Here is a 17,114-nt window from a genome sequence, read left to right on the forward strand (position 1 = left end):
TGAGCTGAGATCAAGAGTCAGATGCTTTACTGACTGAGCTACCCTGGCACCCCCTATAGGGAATTTAAAAATAATAAAAAAGTTGGTATTTGTTAAATAATAGAAAAGGTCATAGTATACACATTTTTGTGCAACTTGCTTTGTCACAGTGCATCATAAACATTTTTTGAGATCAGTTATAGATCATTTTAATGGTTGAATAATATGCCATAGTAAGTGTATACCATAATTTGATCAACAGGTTTCCTACTGAAGACATCTGGATTGTTTCTTTTTTTTCTTTTCCTGCAACATCAATACCATAATAAACATTCTTGCATTCATGGCCTTACATATTCATACTTTTATTTTGTTAAGATAAATGGAATTTTGGATTGAAAGGTATGTATATATTTATAGTTTTAATAAATATTCCAGATTACTTTCCAACACTATAATAGCAATGTATGAGAGTATTAGTTCCCCCATATCCTGGTAAGCAATAGATGGCAATAATAAAATTTGTTTTGGGGCGCCTGGGTGGCGCAGTCGGTTAAGCGTCCGACTTCAGCCAGGTCACGATCTCGCGGTCCGGGAGTTCGAGCCCCGCGTCAGGCTCTGGGCTGATGGCTCAGAGCCTGGAGCCTGTTTCCGATCTGTGTCTCCCTCTCTCTCTGCCCCTCCCCCGTTCATGCTCTGTCTCTCTCTGTCCCAAAAATAAATAAACGTTGAAAAAAAAAAAAAAATTTTTTTTTAAATTTGTTTTGTGTTTGCCTATGTAAAAAATGAAAAATGGGTACCTCATTGTTTTACTTGCATATCTGTGACTACTAATAAATTTGAGCATATTTTAAATTTTTATGTAGTCAAATATGCATTTCATTTTTTAATTTTTTTATTTAATTTAATTTTTTTGGTGGAGCATATGGGGAAATACAGATTTTATATGGCTCCTGTCCTGGGGTGCCTGGGTGGCTCAGTTGGTGAAGCATCTGACTTTTGATTTTGGCTCAGGTCATGATCTCACAGTTTGTGAGTTCAAGCCCCGAATCGGCTCTGTGCTGACAGTGCACAGTGTGCTTGGGATTCTCTGTCTCCCTCTCCTCCTCACCCCCAGACCCCCCAAAAAATAAAGTTTTAAGACAAACAAACAAATAAATAAATGGCTCCTGTCCTAGTTAAGTTCTTTCTTCATACAGAATTATATGATATTCTTATTGTATTTTTTAATTTAGATACTTGGCCCACTTAGAATTTATTTTTTTATCTACTTTGAGGTAGGAATCTATATTTTTCCACGTTAGTAACTAGTTTTGTCAATACCATTTTTTTTAGAATACAAAGAGTTGGTACTAACTCCTCTAATAAATTGTAGTCATATGAGACTGATATTAAAGCTATAAAGTCAGTTTATTTGTTTATATAAATAGAACTGCAAAGTCAGCCAGAATATAAATGTTGACTCTTCAAACATTGTCTCTCCAGTGAGAAATTCTATATGGAAACCAAATTACTGTTGAAGGCTGCTTAGGGGACTTAGTACTAAAAAGCAAGTAAAAAATCTTAGTGACTAGTATCAGAAGTCTATGACAGGCTTTGATATAGTAAAAAATATTTTGTCTTTCTCCTCAGTTCCTGACACAGAACTCTGTAAAACCTTGGAATTTCCTGAGTGATAAGAGTGTTTTTTGGTTATTCATAATGAGCCCCTTTCCATCACTTCTGAGTTCATGCTAATGATGTAGTTCTTGAATTGGGACCCTCAGCCTCAAGATGGGGCTGGTCACCAGAAAGATAAAGTGATTAGAGGGTGGGAACTTTCAGCCCACTCTAGACCTCCAAATACAGGGGCTGGGGTGTGCTGGAGATTGAGCTCTATAAAAACTCTTGAAGGGATGCCCATGTGGCTCACTCGGGTAAGCATCCAACTCTTGATTTTGGCTCAGGTCATGATCTCAGGTCATGGTTTGTGGGTTTGATCCCCGAGTCAGGTTCTGCTCTGACAGAGTGGAGCCTGCTTGGGATTCTCTCTCTCTCCTGTCTCTCTCTGCCCCTCCCCACCTTCTCAAAATAAGTAAATAAACTTAAAAAAAAACCAACTCTTGAACAATGGAGAGATCTTCCAAATTGGTGAGCACACCCACATCCTGAGAGGGTGGTGCACTTCAACTCCATAGGGACAGAAGCTACTATGCTCGGGACCTTTCTGCACCCTGCCCTCAGTACCTCTTTTTTTATCTGGCTCTTCATTTGTATCCTTTGTAAGGATACAGAAGATATGTTTACTTTGTAAATGTAAGTAATGTGTCTTCCTGACTTCTGTGAGCCATTCTAGGAAATGACTGAATTTTAGGAGGGTATCATGGGAACACCCATTTTATAGTTAGTCAGAAGTACAGGAGTTCTAGGACTTGTGACTGGCATCTGAACTAGGGGCAGTCCTGTAAGACTGAGCCCTTAAGCTGTAAGGTCTTTACTAACTCTGGGTAGTTAGTGTCAGGATTGAGTTGAATTATTGAACACCCATTTGGTGTCTGAAGAATCAGAGAACTGAAAAACACCTCATAGGTCAGTACACCTATGTTCATCTTGTCAAACAAGGTATCACCAATCTCATGTCATGTTTCACAGACTTTCTCACCTGAACTGTGCTGGGGACAAACTGAATTTCTTCCCTTGCTTCTTGCCTTTTTTCTTTTCTTTTTTAGACCCACACTGCCCGTCATCCTTCATTCAATAATTCTTTTCCTGTGTGGAAATATTAATTTACATTCTTCATTTATTCTTTCGTTCAATAAATATATGTGCCAGTTACTCTAATAAAAAGCTGATGATGGGGCACTTGGGTGGCTCAGTAGGTTGAGCGTCTGACTTCAGTTTTGTTCATGATCTCACTGTTTGTAGAGTTCAAGCCCTATTTTGGGCTCTGTGGTGACAGCTCAGAGCCTGAAGCCTACTTCGGATTCTGTGTCTCCCTCTCTCTCTGCCCCTTCTCCTCTCTCTCTCTCTCTCTCTCTCTCTCTCTTTAATGTTTAAATGTTTCTCTTTGAATGTTTAAATGTTTCTCTTTAAATGTTTAAATAAACATTTAAAAAATTTTTTTAAAAAAGTAATGATACAGAGCTGAACCAGATGGACAAAATTCCTGCTCAAGTTGGGGGAGACCATCAATAAAACATAGAGAAAAATAAACTAACAAATAAATAGGGGATAATGTATTGAATAAGGAATAGAGAAGATTGTTTTAGGGAAGGAGGCACAGACAAAAAAGTATGACAAATATATGGCAGACATGTATGTGTTTAAGTGCTTTCAGAGTTATTTTCTACATATATAAGCAAATACATATATATGGTCTCCCTTCCACACTCTCCTTCTATTTTTTCACAAATAGCATTATATTATACACACTGTTCTACATCGTACACTGTGCAGCTTAGAGATCATCCCATATGAAAACTTAAAGAGCTTCCTCATTTAAAAAAAATCGCTTTCTAAAATGATAAATTCAAGTTAAAGTATACTAATGCTAAAAATATTTATAAGAAGGTGAAGGCCAGATTCAGGTAACATTTGAAAAACTGAATGCAAACTTGCAAGCTTTAAGGACTATGACTTGAATTTCAGGCAAGTAGTTCTCAACTACTGGTAGGCCAGAAGTCTAGTTGAAAGGGTTTCGTTTTGTTTTTAATACCACTTGTGTCTCATTTATCCTACCTGTCATGTATGCTGCTTTCTGATTTTTCAGCATAGTAGCAACCATATTGATCACATAGCATTTCATAAATATCAGCAAGTGTCTTTGATGTACAATATACATAAATGAATGATTGAATTAATAGGTAATGGATGTCCATAAGCTTACAAATCCCTTTCTCACAAAAAGCTGAGAATTTTCTCTCAAAACTTTTAATTTTTTTCATGTTTATCTATTTATTTTGAGAGTGAGAGAGGGAGAGCATGCACAAGGGAGGGTCAGAGAGAGGGAGAGAGAATTCCAAGCAGGCTCTACACTGTCAGTACAGAGGCAACACCAGGCTTGATCTCACAAACCATGAGATCATGCATGACCTGAGCTGAAATCAAGAGTTGGACACTTAACCGACTGAGCCACCCAGGTGCCCCTCAATTTTTAAAAAAATGTTTTTTAATGTTTGTTCATTTTTTTTGAGAGAGAGAGACAGAGTGTGAGTGGGAGTGGGGCAGAGAGAGAGGGAGATAGAGAATCTGAAGCAGGCTCCAGGCTCTGGGTTGTCAGCACAGAACCTGATGTGGAGCTCAAACTCTTAAATTCAAGAAGCTCGAGATCATGACCTGAGCCAAAGTCAGATGCTTAACCAACTGAGCCACCCAGGTGCCCCTCAAATTTTTTAAAAAGATAAACTGTTTTCCGTATTTTGTAGGTATTTTTGTTTTGTTTTTAAGTGATCTCTACACCCAAGGTAGGGCTAGAACTCACATCCCTGAGATTGAGTCACATGCTCTACTGACTGAGCCAGCCAGGCATCCCAATCTTTCTCTCAATTTTGATGGGATACTGACTCTCAACATTTCATATACTACATCTCAGCAGTGTGGTTGAGAATCAGTTTATGAACTATTTTGCAGGTTAAGACGGAGAAAGTAGGGAGAGAGCAGGACCAAGAATGTCAGCCAGGAAGGGTGAGGTGCCTATGTAGTTAGGAATTGGAGAGAGTGTAGGAAGGAAGGGAAGGACAACAGGATTTGGTCACCGATTGGTTAGAGGGCATCAATCTAAAGGAACACATCAAGTATGATTCCTAGGCTTTAAGGACAAAAGAGATTACTTTCAGAAATGAAAAGTCAGTAGTTGTAGGCAAAGTTTCTCAGTTTAATTTGAAGTGCAATGCCTTTTGGATTTAGATGGGGCCTTAGTGATACACTTCCAACATTCTAATTTTTTTTTAAGGTTGAAGAAACAACTTAGGTTGTTTGCCTAAATAATTGGCCCAGTATAGGTAGGCCCCCATGGTAAACTTCAGGTATGATTTACTATAAACTTGGAGCAGTCCTTTAAGCAGTTCTAATGCCAGACTGCAGGGGCAGATGCCCTACCAACCATTGGCTCCAGATCTGCCATGTATTGTAGGAGTCATTAGTTACGGCTAGATATGGAGGTACAGGCTCCTGGAATTTCAGAGAAGGTGAAAAGTAGAGGGGCGTCTTGTATGCAAAGAGCTACATTATTTGTTTGTGTAAGGAGCTAATATTTTTGAGCCACTAGGTACTCCTCACTTTACATCTATCTTGTTCAATTCTCATAACCCTGCGAATAAGAAATTACCATACTAAAGATGAGAATATTGCGTTTAGAAAGGCTAAATTGCTGAAGCTAGTAGGCAAGAATCTCAAATTCCAACCCAAATTCAGAAGTGTATACGGGCCCGACTCATGCTCATTCTGCTCTTTCCATACGGCCCACTGGGTTTAATACACTCAGAGAAGGTAATTCACACCTTTGGAGCCAAGCTGGGGTCAGAAAGCAGACATGCTAACCTCCAACCCCCCAAGTGAGAGGTTTTTCATGGGGGACATATGCCTTTAAGTATTTGACAATCTACACCACCGTATACACGCGATGAAGAGAAGGGGGGAAAGCAGTCAGCTAAACATTCTGTGTTTAGGAAGAAAAAGGAGCTAAGAGCAGCTATCAGAAAGGTGTGAAGAAAGTGCGGAGTGAACTGCGTCTTTTTCCCTCTACTTAACGCTGGTTAACGAGACTATCCAGTGTAATTCACGAAGCTAAGCCTTGGCCAGCTTCGTTCCTTATCGCCTCTCAGGAACGAAGTTTTAAACCTTTAGCTTAAATATAGAAAGACTAAGGCAAGCAAGGTGTGCACTTCAGACTTAAGTGGAAACGCACAGGATGAACCAAAACTAGGGCCACCCCTGAGGCAGTGATTTGAGGACAGTTTTGAAAATAAGTTGGGAAACGGGAGAGTTTGGCTGCGAGAAGCGCTTGCCGCAGAGGGGTGGGGCCGAGTTTCCTCCCAGCCCACGCCGCCTCCGCCCGCCACGTGACCCGCCGTGTTGTGGTCTGGCCCGCGTGGGTGGCGGGAGCGGCGGGAGGGCGGGGGCGAAGAGGGCCGGGTCACGTGACGGGGTTTAAATCTCCCGCAGCCCGAGCCGCGGGGGCGCCAGTGCCGCGAGTCGAGCGGGAGCAGAGGAGGCGAGGGAGGAGGGCCAGAGAGGCAGTTGGAAGATGGCGGACGAGGCGGCGCTCGCCCTTCAGCCCGGCGGCTCCCCCTCGGCGGTGGTGGCCGAGAGGGAGGCCGCGTCGCCGCCCGCCGGAGAGCCACTCCGCAAGAGGCCGCGGAGAGACTGTCCAGGCCTGGGGCGGAGCCCGGGCGAGCCCGGTGGGGCGGCCCCCGAGCGTGAAGTGCCGGCGGCAACCGGAGGCTGCCCCACGGCGGCCGCGGCGCTGTGGCGGGAGGCGGCAGCGGCGGGCGAGGAGCGGGAGGCCCAGGCGGCGACGGCCGGAGAAGGAGACAATGGGCCGGGCCTACAGGGCCTAACCCGGGAGCCGCCGCCGGCCGACGACTTCTACGACGACGACGACGACGACGACGAGGGCGAAGAGGAGGAAGAGGCGGCAGCGGCGGCGGCGGCGATTGGGTACCGAGGTGCGCAGGGCGCGGGCGGTTGGGACTGCGCATCCCCTCCTCCCTCTCTTGGGGCCCCTTCTGGTGTGGGGTGAGGAGGTTCTCTGGGGCGGGCCGGGGGCTCAGGGCTGGTTTTGCGGCGTCCCGCTCCCCATCGCGGGCCTCCTTAGCTGCGAGCCTTCGGGGCTGCTGGCCCGGCTGCGGGAGCGGCCCGAGTACTCCCCCCTCCTCTCCCTCTTTCCTTCCCTGCACGGCCCGCCTGGGCGGCCTTGCGCTTTGCGCAGCCGCCGGGCCGCCCAGCTCCCGCAGTTGGTTTTAAAGTAAGTTTTTCTATCCTCTTAACTCTTTTAGCATATTGCCTTTGTTAAACATCGTTCGCTTTTTCACACCCCTTCTCTCCACACTTAAATCTGCAACTTTTGTCCCTTGCATCGACCTTTTGCAGTTGTGTTTGCAAACTGACACACCTGTGCAGTTGGTAACTTTTTTTTTCCCTTGAAGGTTTTTATTTTTAAACTTGTTTTAAATTTAAGGAGCAAAGCTTTTTTCTAAAGTCATAGCCTGCAAAATTTGAAAAGCAGAGGCTATTCTAAAGACATTACCATTCTGTGGTGCAATTAATGCTGGGTATGGAAGCATTATAGTACCTTGAGTACTTAATATAAATAGTACTTTTTTTTCTGATTATGTGCTCATGTTTTTTAGAGTAGGTGTAATTGCGTGTGTGTGTGTGTGTGTGTGCGCGCGCGCGCGTGTGTATCTGTAACCCTGAAACACGAACTGACATTTTTCTGGCATGCTAAAGCAGATAGATGTGTTAGTTTTGTATGTCATGTCATCTTTGAGGGTTTCATTTTTTTGATCGGAATTGTTTATGTCTTGGATGGATGTTTGTCTTTATCAATAAATCTTACCAGTGGACCATTGGGCCATACCTGAGCATTAAGGTCTGCATTAATAAAACGACCCCTGATTTCAGTAAATACAGTTTAATATGGGAAACTAATAATGATGCAAAGAAATCTTTGTGTCTGGTATTATATAAGAGAAGGGAAAATTATTGTGATTATATTTGAGTCACTTGTTAAATTTTTGACAAGTTTCATGCATTCCCGTTATTTGTGATCAATCAATTTAGTCCAACTAGATTGCTACTTTTTGTGTTTTGATTAAGTATAATTAACTTATTTCTAGATTTTGATGAACTGAAAGTTGTAGATAATGGGCAGAATCCCTAAAGATGAAGACATACTGTTCCTGTGAATGGTGCAAGCTGACCCAGTAGGCATTTTTTTTTTACATAGCCAGTATGAATGAATGTTCAGTGGTTTATTCAGTGAAAATCTTTACATAATAACTGTTACAGATCTGCATACATTTTAGATTCAGATTGTTTCAGCAGCCTTGAGTTACTTTGGTTTCTTTTGCAGATAACCTTCTGTTTGGTGATGAAATAATCACCAATGGTTTTCATTCCTGTGAAAGTGATGAGGATGATAGAGCCTCCCATGCAAGTTCTAGTGACTGGACTCCAAGGCCACGTATAGGTATGATTTCAGATCTTTAGTGAATAGTGTCTTTTTCTTTGTATATCTTTTTGTGCCAACTGAAAATACAGTTTTCTATACCCTTATAACCTGGTGATGAGGTTCTTAGGTGCTTTCTGAGATTTAGTATCAGCTTATGTTTTTAGGGAAAGTCTGGTGCTTTGTTTTTGTTTTTAAGCCTCTCAAGCCCATGGAAGCTGGCCTCTGGTGTTTTTCAGTCAGCTCCTTCTCACACCTTCAGTCCTTTTCACTTGTACCCCTCTGTGTGGAGTACTTTTTCTCCAGTTAGAGTATCTTGCTATCCCTCAATTCAAATCTGTTCTTTTTTTTTTTTTTTTCCTCCTTAACACTTACCACTTCTTAACAAAGTCTGTATCTAACTTCTTTATTGTCGTAGTTGCTGTGCTAGAATATAAGCCCCATGGGGACAGGGATTTTGACTGTTTGGTATAGTGTTTTGTCAGTGCCTAGCACACAGTTTGTGCTTAACAAATATTAAATATGTGGATGAAATGGGAAAGTAATCTGAAGTAGAGAACACTATCAGATTTTTATACCAAAGTTATAATATGAGCATCCTGAAAATCTTTCTCTTAATGTGCTCTCATTCTTTCAAAAGTGCCTTGTCTCCTTAAACAAGTGGTGATTAGTTCCTGTTTAGTGTCTGTAATGTTTACTCAAACTAGGAAACTGATGTAAGAAATTTCATAGTAAAAATTATGAATGGTCAAAATATCAATAATGTATGTATCATTTAAAAGATAGTAATTATATATAGATTTCCTGTGGGCTTTAGGGGCTGGTACCTTTACTTTATTGATTTTTAGAACTCATTTGTACATAACTTCTATTAATTACCGTGTATTTTTCAAGATCTTAGCTATAGAAATTTGATTTTGGTAGTTTTTTTTCTTTTTTGTTCTTACTGCTTTTATTCAGTTTTATCATGGAGGTTCTGGCTACTACAATAGACAAAAATAAAAGGAATCTACATTAGGAAGGCAGTTGGAAACCTGTTATTATTTGCAGCAGACATCATATCATTTAAGTAGAAATTTGATAGAAACGTCAAAAACTACTAGAGTTAAATGATTAGAAGAAAGTTGTAGGATATGTCATCATTATTAAAACTCAACTGTATCCCTATATATTAGCAACAGACAATCAGAATTTGAAACTTAGACCTTGATATCATTTGTTGGGGCGCCTGGGTGGCTCAGTCATTTGGGCTTCCAACTTCAGCTAAGGTCATGATCTCATGGTTCGTGGATTCTTTAGTTCCATCCCCAGGTCTTGCAGACCCTGCCTCAGATCCACTGTCTCCCTCTCTCTTGGCCCCTCCCCCACCACCTGCTGTCCCTCTCTCTTGAAAACAAAACATTAAAAAAAAAAAAAAGTGGATATAAATTGTAATAGCATTAAAAATTGGTAGTTAATTAAACTCCTAAAATACATACTTAGTATTTTATAGTTCAAGGGGATAACCTAACTCTTTTCTATTTATTCATAACTTAACACTTATCTTTCCTTTGGTTTTCATCAAATGATGGTGTTCAAAATGATTAAAAAAGCATGAAAGAAATTGCAGAAGTAGAAACAATTGCTTTGGAAACTTATAAAGTTACTTAGAACATGAAATTTGGCATGCAGCTCTGGGTGTGCATTCTGGCTTTGCAACTTACTAAGTGGGTAATTTTGAGCAAACTATTTTACCTCTCACAGTGTTTGTTTTCTTTTTTTATTTTTAAATTTAAATTATTTTAAAAATTTGTATCCAGGGTAGCATATAATGCAACAATAATTTCAGGATAGATTCCTTAATGCTCCTTACCCATTTAACCCATTCCACCCCCCCCCCCCCCCCAACCCCTCTGGTAACCCTCTGTCTGTTCTCCATATTTAAGAGTCTCATGTTTTGTCCCCTTCCCTGTTTTTATATTATTTTGCTTCCCTTCCCTTATGGTCATCTGTTTTATATCTCAAAGTCCTCATGTGAGTGAAGTCATATGATATTTGTCTTTTTCTGAGTGACTAATTTAACTTAGCATAATGTCCGCTAGTTCCATTCACGTAGTTAAGAATGGCAAGATTTCATTCTTTTTGATTGCCAAGTAATACTCCATTGTGTATATATACCACATCTTTATCCATTCATCCATCCATGGACATTTGGGCTCTTTCCATACTTTGGCTATTGTTGATAGTGCTGCTATAAACATGGGGGTGCATGTGTCTCTTCGAAACAGCATACCTATATCCCTTGGATAAATACCTAAATACCATTGCAGTTTTTGATTTGTATTTCCCTGATGATGAGTGATGTTGAGCATTTTTTCATGTGTCGGTTGGCCATCTGAATATCTTTGGAGAAGTGTCTATTCATGTCTTTTGCCCATTTCTTCACTGGATTATTTGTTGTTGGGTGTTGAGTTTGATAAGTTCTTCATAAATTTTGGACACTAACCCTTTATCTGATATGTTGTTTGCAAATATCTTCTCCCAGTCTGTCAGTTGCCTCTTAGTTTTGCTGATTGTTTCCTTCGCTGTGCAGAAGCTTTTTATTTTGATGAGGTCCCAATAGTTCATTTTTGCTTTTGTTTCCCTTGCCTTTGGAGACGTGTTGAGTAAGAAGTTGCTGTGGCCCAGGTCAAAGAGGTTTCTGCCTCAGTGTTTGTTTTCTTATCTGTTAAACCTCTTTCAGGGAAGATTTATGTGAATTAATAACTGTTCTGACATTAAATACATATTCAGTAAATGAAGGTGATTATTATCAGCAGTTGAATAATTAATGTTGGTAGTCTTTTGATCCAGATCAAATTAATGTACTAAATTTTTTTTTTAAGTCTAACATGACAAATATTTTTTTGAAAGAAAAAATACTAAATGATCTGAAGACTGAATTTTGGTTTTATTCTTAGAAACAGGAGAGATGAGGCTGGATTCAGGAACTCCAGGGGCAGGCCCAACTCTGGATTTGATCTCCCTGAGCACTAGCTCTAAAGAATGAAATACCTTTATATTGCATTTTCTTACTTTGCAAAAAAACTTCAAAGTTTGATAATTCATTACTTGAAAATAAATGAGATTTTGAATTACTTGGAAGTGGATTAGATCTAATTCTTTTTTCTCTTGATACAGGTCCATATACTTTTGTTCAGCAACATCTCATGATTGGCACAGATCCTCGAACAATTCTTAAAGATTTATTACCAGAAACAATTCCTCCACCTGAATTGGATGATATGACACTGTGGCAGATTGTTATTAATATCCTTTCAGAACCACCAAAAAGGAAAAAAAGAAAAGATATTAATACAATTGAAGATGCTGTGAAATTATTACAAGAGTGCAAAAAAATAATAGTTCTAACTGGAGCTGGGGTATGTAAGATGTATATAACATTGGTTAAAGGGGGAGGTGGTGTATGATCTTTCTTAATTAAGTCTTTTCTAATTAAGAAACATTTTTCTTGTGTAGAAGAATTTATCCTGACATGATAATGGGCATTTGTGTTTGAAAACTACTAAAAAGGTGCAGTAGCAGTTGTTAAATTGGTTCAGTTCTTTAAAAACCTCTCCAACAACCTTAAATAAGATTTGTTTCTGTTTGTTAACCTAGTAACTAAGTGGAGTTAAGGCAACATTTTTCCTTACATTATACTACAGCTCCTAAAGGAGATGCAGGGAAGTCTTTGCATAAAATGTGTCAGGGTTTGATGAAAAAATTGGGTATTTGTTCCATCTTTATGGGGAAACTGGGAACCTAATTGGTATTCACAAGTAAAATTACAGTGTTGGGAAGGCAACAGGTTCCTACCTCCCTTCCATTTTAGTTTAAGGTGATGTGATTGTGGTGGCTTGACATTTTTCATTTGCCCTACTTTGGGTTCACAATTAACTAGCTACCTAAGGCTCTTATTGTGTGTTGAATACAGAATATGTTACAAGTAGTGACCTAGGGCAACTGTTGGAGTAAAATTCAGTCCTGCTTTTTGCCATTTTGAGGTAAGGCAGAGTGCTAGTTAATCATAAATGATTATCAAGTATCATTTTGCTTTGTTCCCAGATGTGATTTAGACTAGTTAGTTTTACTTTGAGGTCAAAATGAAGTCAACTCTGATAAAATTGTGAAACAAGAAGTTAACTTCTGAAATCCTTGTTTGAATTTTTTTTTTTTTTTCAACATTTATCTACCTTTGGGACAGAGAGAGACAGAGCATGAACGGGGGAGGGGCAGAGAGAGAGGGAGACACAGAATCGGAAACAGGCTCCAGGTTCTGAGCCATCAGCCCAGAGCCTGACGTGGGGCTCGAACTCACGGACCGCGAGATCGTGACCTGGCTGAAGTCAGATGCTTAACCGACTGCGCCACCCAGGCGCCCCTGAAATCCTTGTTTGAAGTGTCCGTTAAGAATTAAAATACTGTAGGGGCGCCTGTGTGGCTCAGTCAGTTTAAGCGTCCACTTCGGTTCGGGTCATGGTCTTGCGGTTTGTGAGTTGGAGCCTGCTTCAGATTCTCTCTCTCTCTCTCTCTCTCTCTCTCTCTCTCTCTCTCTCTGCCCCTTCCCCGTTTGTGCTCTGTCTCTCTCTCTCTCAAAAATAAACAAACATTTGGGGAGGGGCAAAGAGAAAGAGAGAATCTCAAGCAGGCTCCACACTAAGTGAGTAGCCTGACATGGGGCTTGATCCCATGACCCTGGAATCAGGACCTGTGCTGAAATCAAGAGTTGGATGTGCAACTGAACTATCCAGGTTCCCCTATGATAAGAGTTTTTAAAGAAAATACAGTAATTTAATATTCTTGAAGTAGAACCCTGACCAGATGATAGTTTTTTGGTTTTTGTTTTTGGAAATACTTGACTGTGATAGAAAATGTTGCCTGCTTTCTAGTTAAAATAATTTGAAATGGTTTACTCTGTTCTCAAATTGCAGTTGCTTTAATTTGTTGGTTAAATGCTTAAAGGTTTGAAATTAGCCTGAAAAGAAGAATAGCCTGACTTAAAATTCCTTACCCCACTATGAATGGAAAATGTGGTGGATTTTCATTATACTGGTTGTTTTGTTTTTATTTGAATTTGAAATTAGAGTAGGACAGTATTTTTGTTCCCCAAAACAAATTTTTTTAAATGTTTTGTAGAGAGTGTGTGGAGGGCAGGGGCAGGGGCAGAGGGAGGGAGGGAGGGAGGGAGAGAGAGAGAGAGAGAGAGAGAGAGAGAGAGAGAGAGCATGGAGCCCAGTGCAGGGCTCAATCCCAAGACCCTGGGATCATGACCTGAGCCAAAAACGAGTCGCATGCTTAACTGACTGAGCCACCCAGGCACCCCTCCCCCAAAATAAATTTTAAAGTAAAATATTTTTCAGTTCTTCCCTACTTATGTGATGAAAGAATTAGTAATTATAAATATAGAGGTAAAAGATTTAATTGTACAAATTATGCCATGCATATTTTCAGGTTTCTGTTTCTTGTGGAATACCTGACTTCAGGTCAAGAGATGGTATTTATGCTCGCCTTGCAATAGACTTCCCAGACCTTCCAGACCCTCAAGCAATGTTTGATATTGAATATTTCAGAAAAGATCCAAGACCTTTCTTCAAGTTTGCAAAGGTACTATGAAGTCTTCTAGCTGTTCTTTGGTCTTTTTTTGTGAAAACAGATTTTATTCACATTTAGTGTTCTTAAGTTTATCATTCATTGTCTGCTGTTTGGGCACTAGGACTGTGGTAGGGTAAGATCACTGAAATAAAATGATTTCAGTCAGAATTTCCTTCTTCCCAGAATGGGCTATCATTTAATTTTCATTTTAGGACTGGGCTTATGTTTAAAGAAGAAATTATTTCATATTTTTCAAATCTGCACTTTAGTAATGGCCTTTACATTACTCAGACTGTTTTAGAGTTAGTAAACTATATGAAAGTAACATCACTGTTTTGATTTTTAATATTTTTTATGGGTCATAAGCATTGTAATCTCTGTTTAGGTGTGTTTTATAGTAGTCAGGTTTTAACACATGAGGATTTGCCTAAAAAATTTGTGATTAGGGGTGAAGATTCTTAGGTTGCATTTTAGTCATTTGCTTTATTTTGCTCTAGACTCTCTAGGGCTGCACTGTCTAGTTGAGAAGCCACTAGCCACAAAGGGCTCTTGGTACTTAAGTGTATTGAAATGTGATGTAAGTGTGGAAGACATACCAGATTTTGGAAACGTAGTATGGAAAAAATAGAAAATATATCATAACAAATACAGATTATGTGTGGAAGTAATCTTTTGATATATTGTGTCAAAAATTATTTCATGCTTTTTAATGTGATTACTAGAAAATTTTGAATTGTGTACATGGCTCACGTATTTCTATTGGGCAGTCCTCTTATAGAGTATATAGTTTGATAATTACATTATGCCATGCCCAGGAGATTTGAGTCATTAAAAAACTTTTTATTTTTTTATTCTATAGTCTTACGGAAAGAAATTGTAAAATTGTTAATCGCTAAACTTCATTATATAAGTTAGGGTCTTCTGTATTATTGACTAGTTTTTCATAAATCTAGAAGTTAAAGGAACCTATAGTTTAATTAAAGAGTGCTACTTTCAAACCATATGGTCTATTTATTATAACTTGGAAAAGCTCTCATGTTCCAGTGCTAGTGGTACTACTGCATGATTTTGAAGAACAATGAAATATCACTCAATTATAGGTTTCTTGAATTGGGCCTAGGACACTCACATTCTAATAGCTCTAGTTGGCAGAAATCAACACTTAGAGGGCCAGCAAGTAACTAGAAATTACTTTGATCTTATATTTGATGATAAAAGTTGATTCACTACTGCATTTATATAATGGTCACTAGACTTTTGCTTTAAATTTTATTCTGAGAAGAAACATGTTGCCCAAACTAACTGGTCAGCTTTTTTCCCTATCTTATAAGTATTAAGTTGCCTAGTAAAGTAGTAACCTGACACATGGAAAATGTGGTAACTGAGAATAGAAATAGCAAGGGTAAGAAACCTTTGTTGTCTCATATACAGACTGGGTACTCAGTTGTAGCTTAAATTAGCTTTGATATATAAGAATCTGTAGAAATAATTAAGAATTACTCTGATAAAGATACATGGTAGGGACTTTCAAAAATACACTTAATAGAAATCTAGACCATGCATAAGAGAAAATAAGTGAGTTACAGTAAAAATGGCACACTGTTAATGTGTTATAATGTTTTATAATCACTGTGTATATCTTTTGTGCCACCTGGGAGAAAGGTGTGGAGAGGCAGCATTTTTCACTTCTATAAAAGTTTTGAGAATTTGTGTGTATTAGTTAATACAGTGGGAAAAAAGCACTTAATTGATGTAATGGTAAAAGACTGAGTTAATTTGGGTCTAAAAAATGAATAGGAAAAAGCTTAAGGGGAAATAAGTAGGGACAAAGAATGAAAGACATAAAAATGTGGGTGGGGAGGGTATGTAAATATTACACAGTATTTTACTAGATTCTCAAAATACTACATAAATACTCCTAACATAAAATTGTTTACCAGTTTTTCTAACTTGGCAGAAAGTTCATAAAAGCAGCTTATGATTTTTGTCAGTTATGAGAAAGTGAATTTAATATGAAGCCATGAAGAGAGGAAATATTACTGGTGAAATTTAGACATTTTGGAAGGAAAGAATTTCTACACATGTATGGAGGCATTGGTTGTATATAATTATTGAGAAGAAACATAGATTTCTTTTAGACAAGAAATTCCAAGTAAAAGAGAAGTGTGGTAAAGAGGTTACTGGCCCATTAGAGCAGTTTCTCAACCTATTGACATTTTGGGGTGGGTAATTCTTTGCTGTCAGCTTTCCTATGTATTGTAGGATATGGAGCATCATTCCTGGCCTCCTCCCACTAAGTGCTATTAATAACACTCTCACTCCCAGTCTTGACAATCAAATGCCTCCAGACATTGCCAGATACCCCCTGTATAATTGCTCTGTGTTTGAGCACAGCTGTATTACAGTGTGTCTGTCTACCTGTGGTTATCTCTTTGAATTCTTGTATGTAGGAATAATTAAGCCCAACGTTAAAGCTGTATAGCTATGTTCTGAACCATTACCCTCCTGCATAGTAAGGGTTTGGAATGATAATGAGTTGTCAAGATTCTCAGGAGTCTAAAATAATTCACTGGTATGGTCAAAATGAATGGTTATATTAAGATTTAAGGAGTTCGAGCCCCGCGTCAGGCTCTGGGCTGACGGCTCAGAGCCTGGAGCCTGTTTCTGATTCTGTGTCTCCCTCTCTCTCTGCCCCTCCCCCGTTCATGCTCTGTCTCTGTCCCAAAAATAAATAAATGTTGAAAAAAAAAAATTAAAAAAAAAAAGATTTAAGGTGAAACTGAAGATATGTAAATAACTTTTCTTGTTGTTAAAAAGGACTGTGTTCAGAGAGTATAGATGCTATCCTATATTGAATTCAGTGAATATTCTTTACCCTAAAGCAATTAAAAATCAAGAAAAAGTAGAGAAATATGAACTGAATTTTTATGAACTTAATTCCAAACCTGTGTCTTTATATTTATTCAATAAATTATCACTTTATTGATAATGTGCAAACATAAGAGATTCTGTAGTTATAAAGTTAAGGAATCTTAAAACTAGCTCATTATCTAAAAATAATAAAATGCAACCCCCCCAAAAAAAAGCCACAGCCCCTTTATCTGAAGAAATTGTAATACCTATGTGTATGTGGGTTGCCTATGTATAAATATAAATATAGTTTTATAGCTGAAATATATATTTTTATTATAAAAATGGGTTATTTTATCTTTATTTTCTATTTAATAAACTTTTTCATCTATTAAACTGATATAATGGTCATAACGTTCATCAAGTGATGTACTGTAATTCCACAAGAGTACATTTTGAATCCTTCCTGCTTACTTTTGTTGTAAATAGTGTTGCTCTGATTGCCCTTTTTGGTATGTTTCCA

General features: G+C 38.8%; 1 protein-coding gene across 13 annotated transcripts in view; it reads left to right on the forward strand.

The window, feature by feature from the left end:
• SIRT1 (sirtuin 1) overlaps positions 1 to 17,114 on the forward strand; it is a 65,872-nt gene that overhangs the window by 32,291 nt on the left and 16,467 nt on the right. For 7 of the 13 annotated variants that reach the window (XM_086679834.1, XM_086679833.1, XM_086679835.1 and 4 more), the window contains 5 exons: positions 242 to 381; positions 6,121 to 6,623; positions 8,033 to 8,149; positions 11,288 to 11,529; positions 13,601 to 13,753. In XM_086679834.1, the coding sequence (XP_086535960.1) occupies positions 362 to 381; positions 6,121 to 6,623; positions 8,033 to 8,149; positions 11,288 to 11,529; positions 13,601 to 13,753 (1,035 nt within the window). In that variant the 5' untranslated portion in view covers positions 242 to 361. Of the gene's footprint in view, positions 1 to 241; positions 382 to 6,120; positions 6,624 to 6,903; positions 6,923 to 8,032; positions 8,150 to 11,287; positions 11,530 to 13,600; positions 13,754 to 17,114 lie in introns of those variants that run through there. The other 6 variants (XM_086679841.1, XM_086679840.1, XM_025918176.2 and 3 more) reach the window with 4 other exon arrangements.

This window comes from Puma concolor, chromosome D2, assembly GCF_028749965.1.
Source record: "Puma concolor isolate L17-30 chromosome D2, mPumCon1.1.hap2, whole genome shotgun sequence".
Classification (NCBI taxonomy): Eukaryota; Metazoa; Chordata; class Mammalia; order Carnivora; family Felidae; genus Puma; species Puma concolor.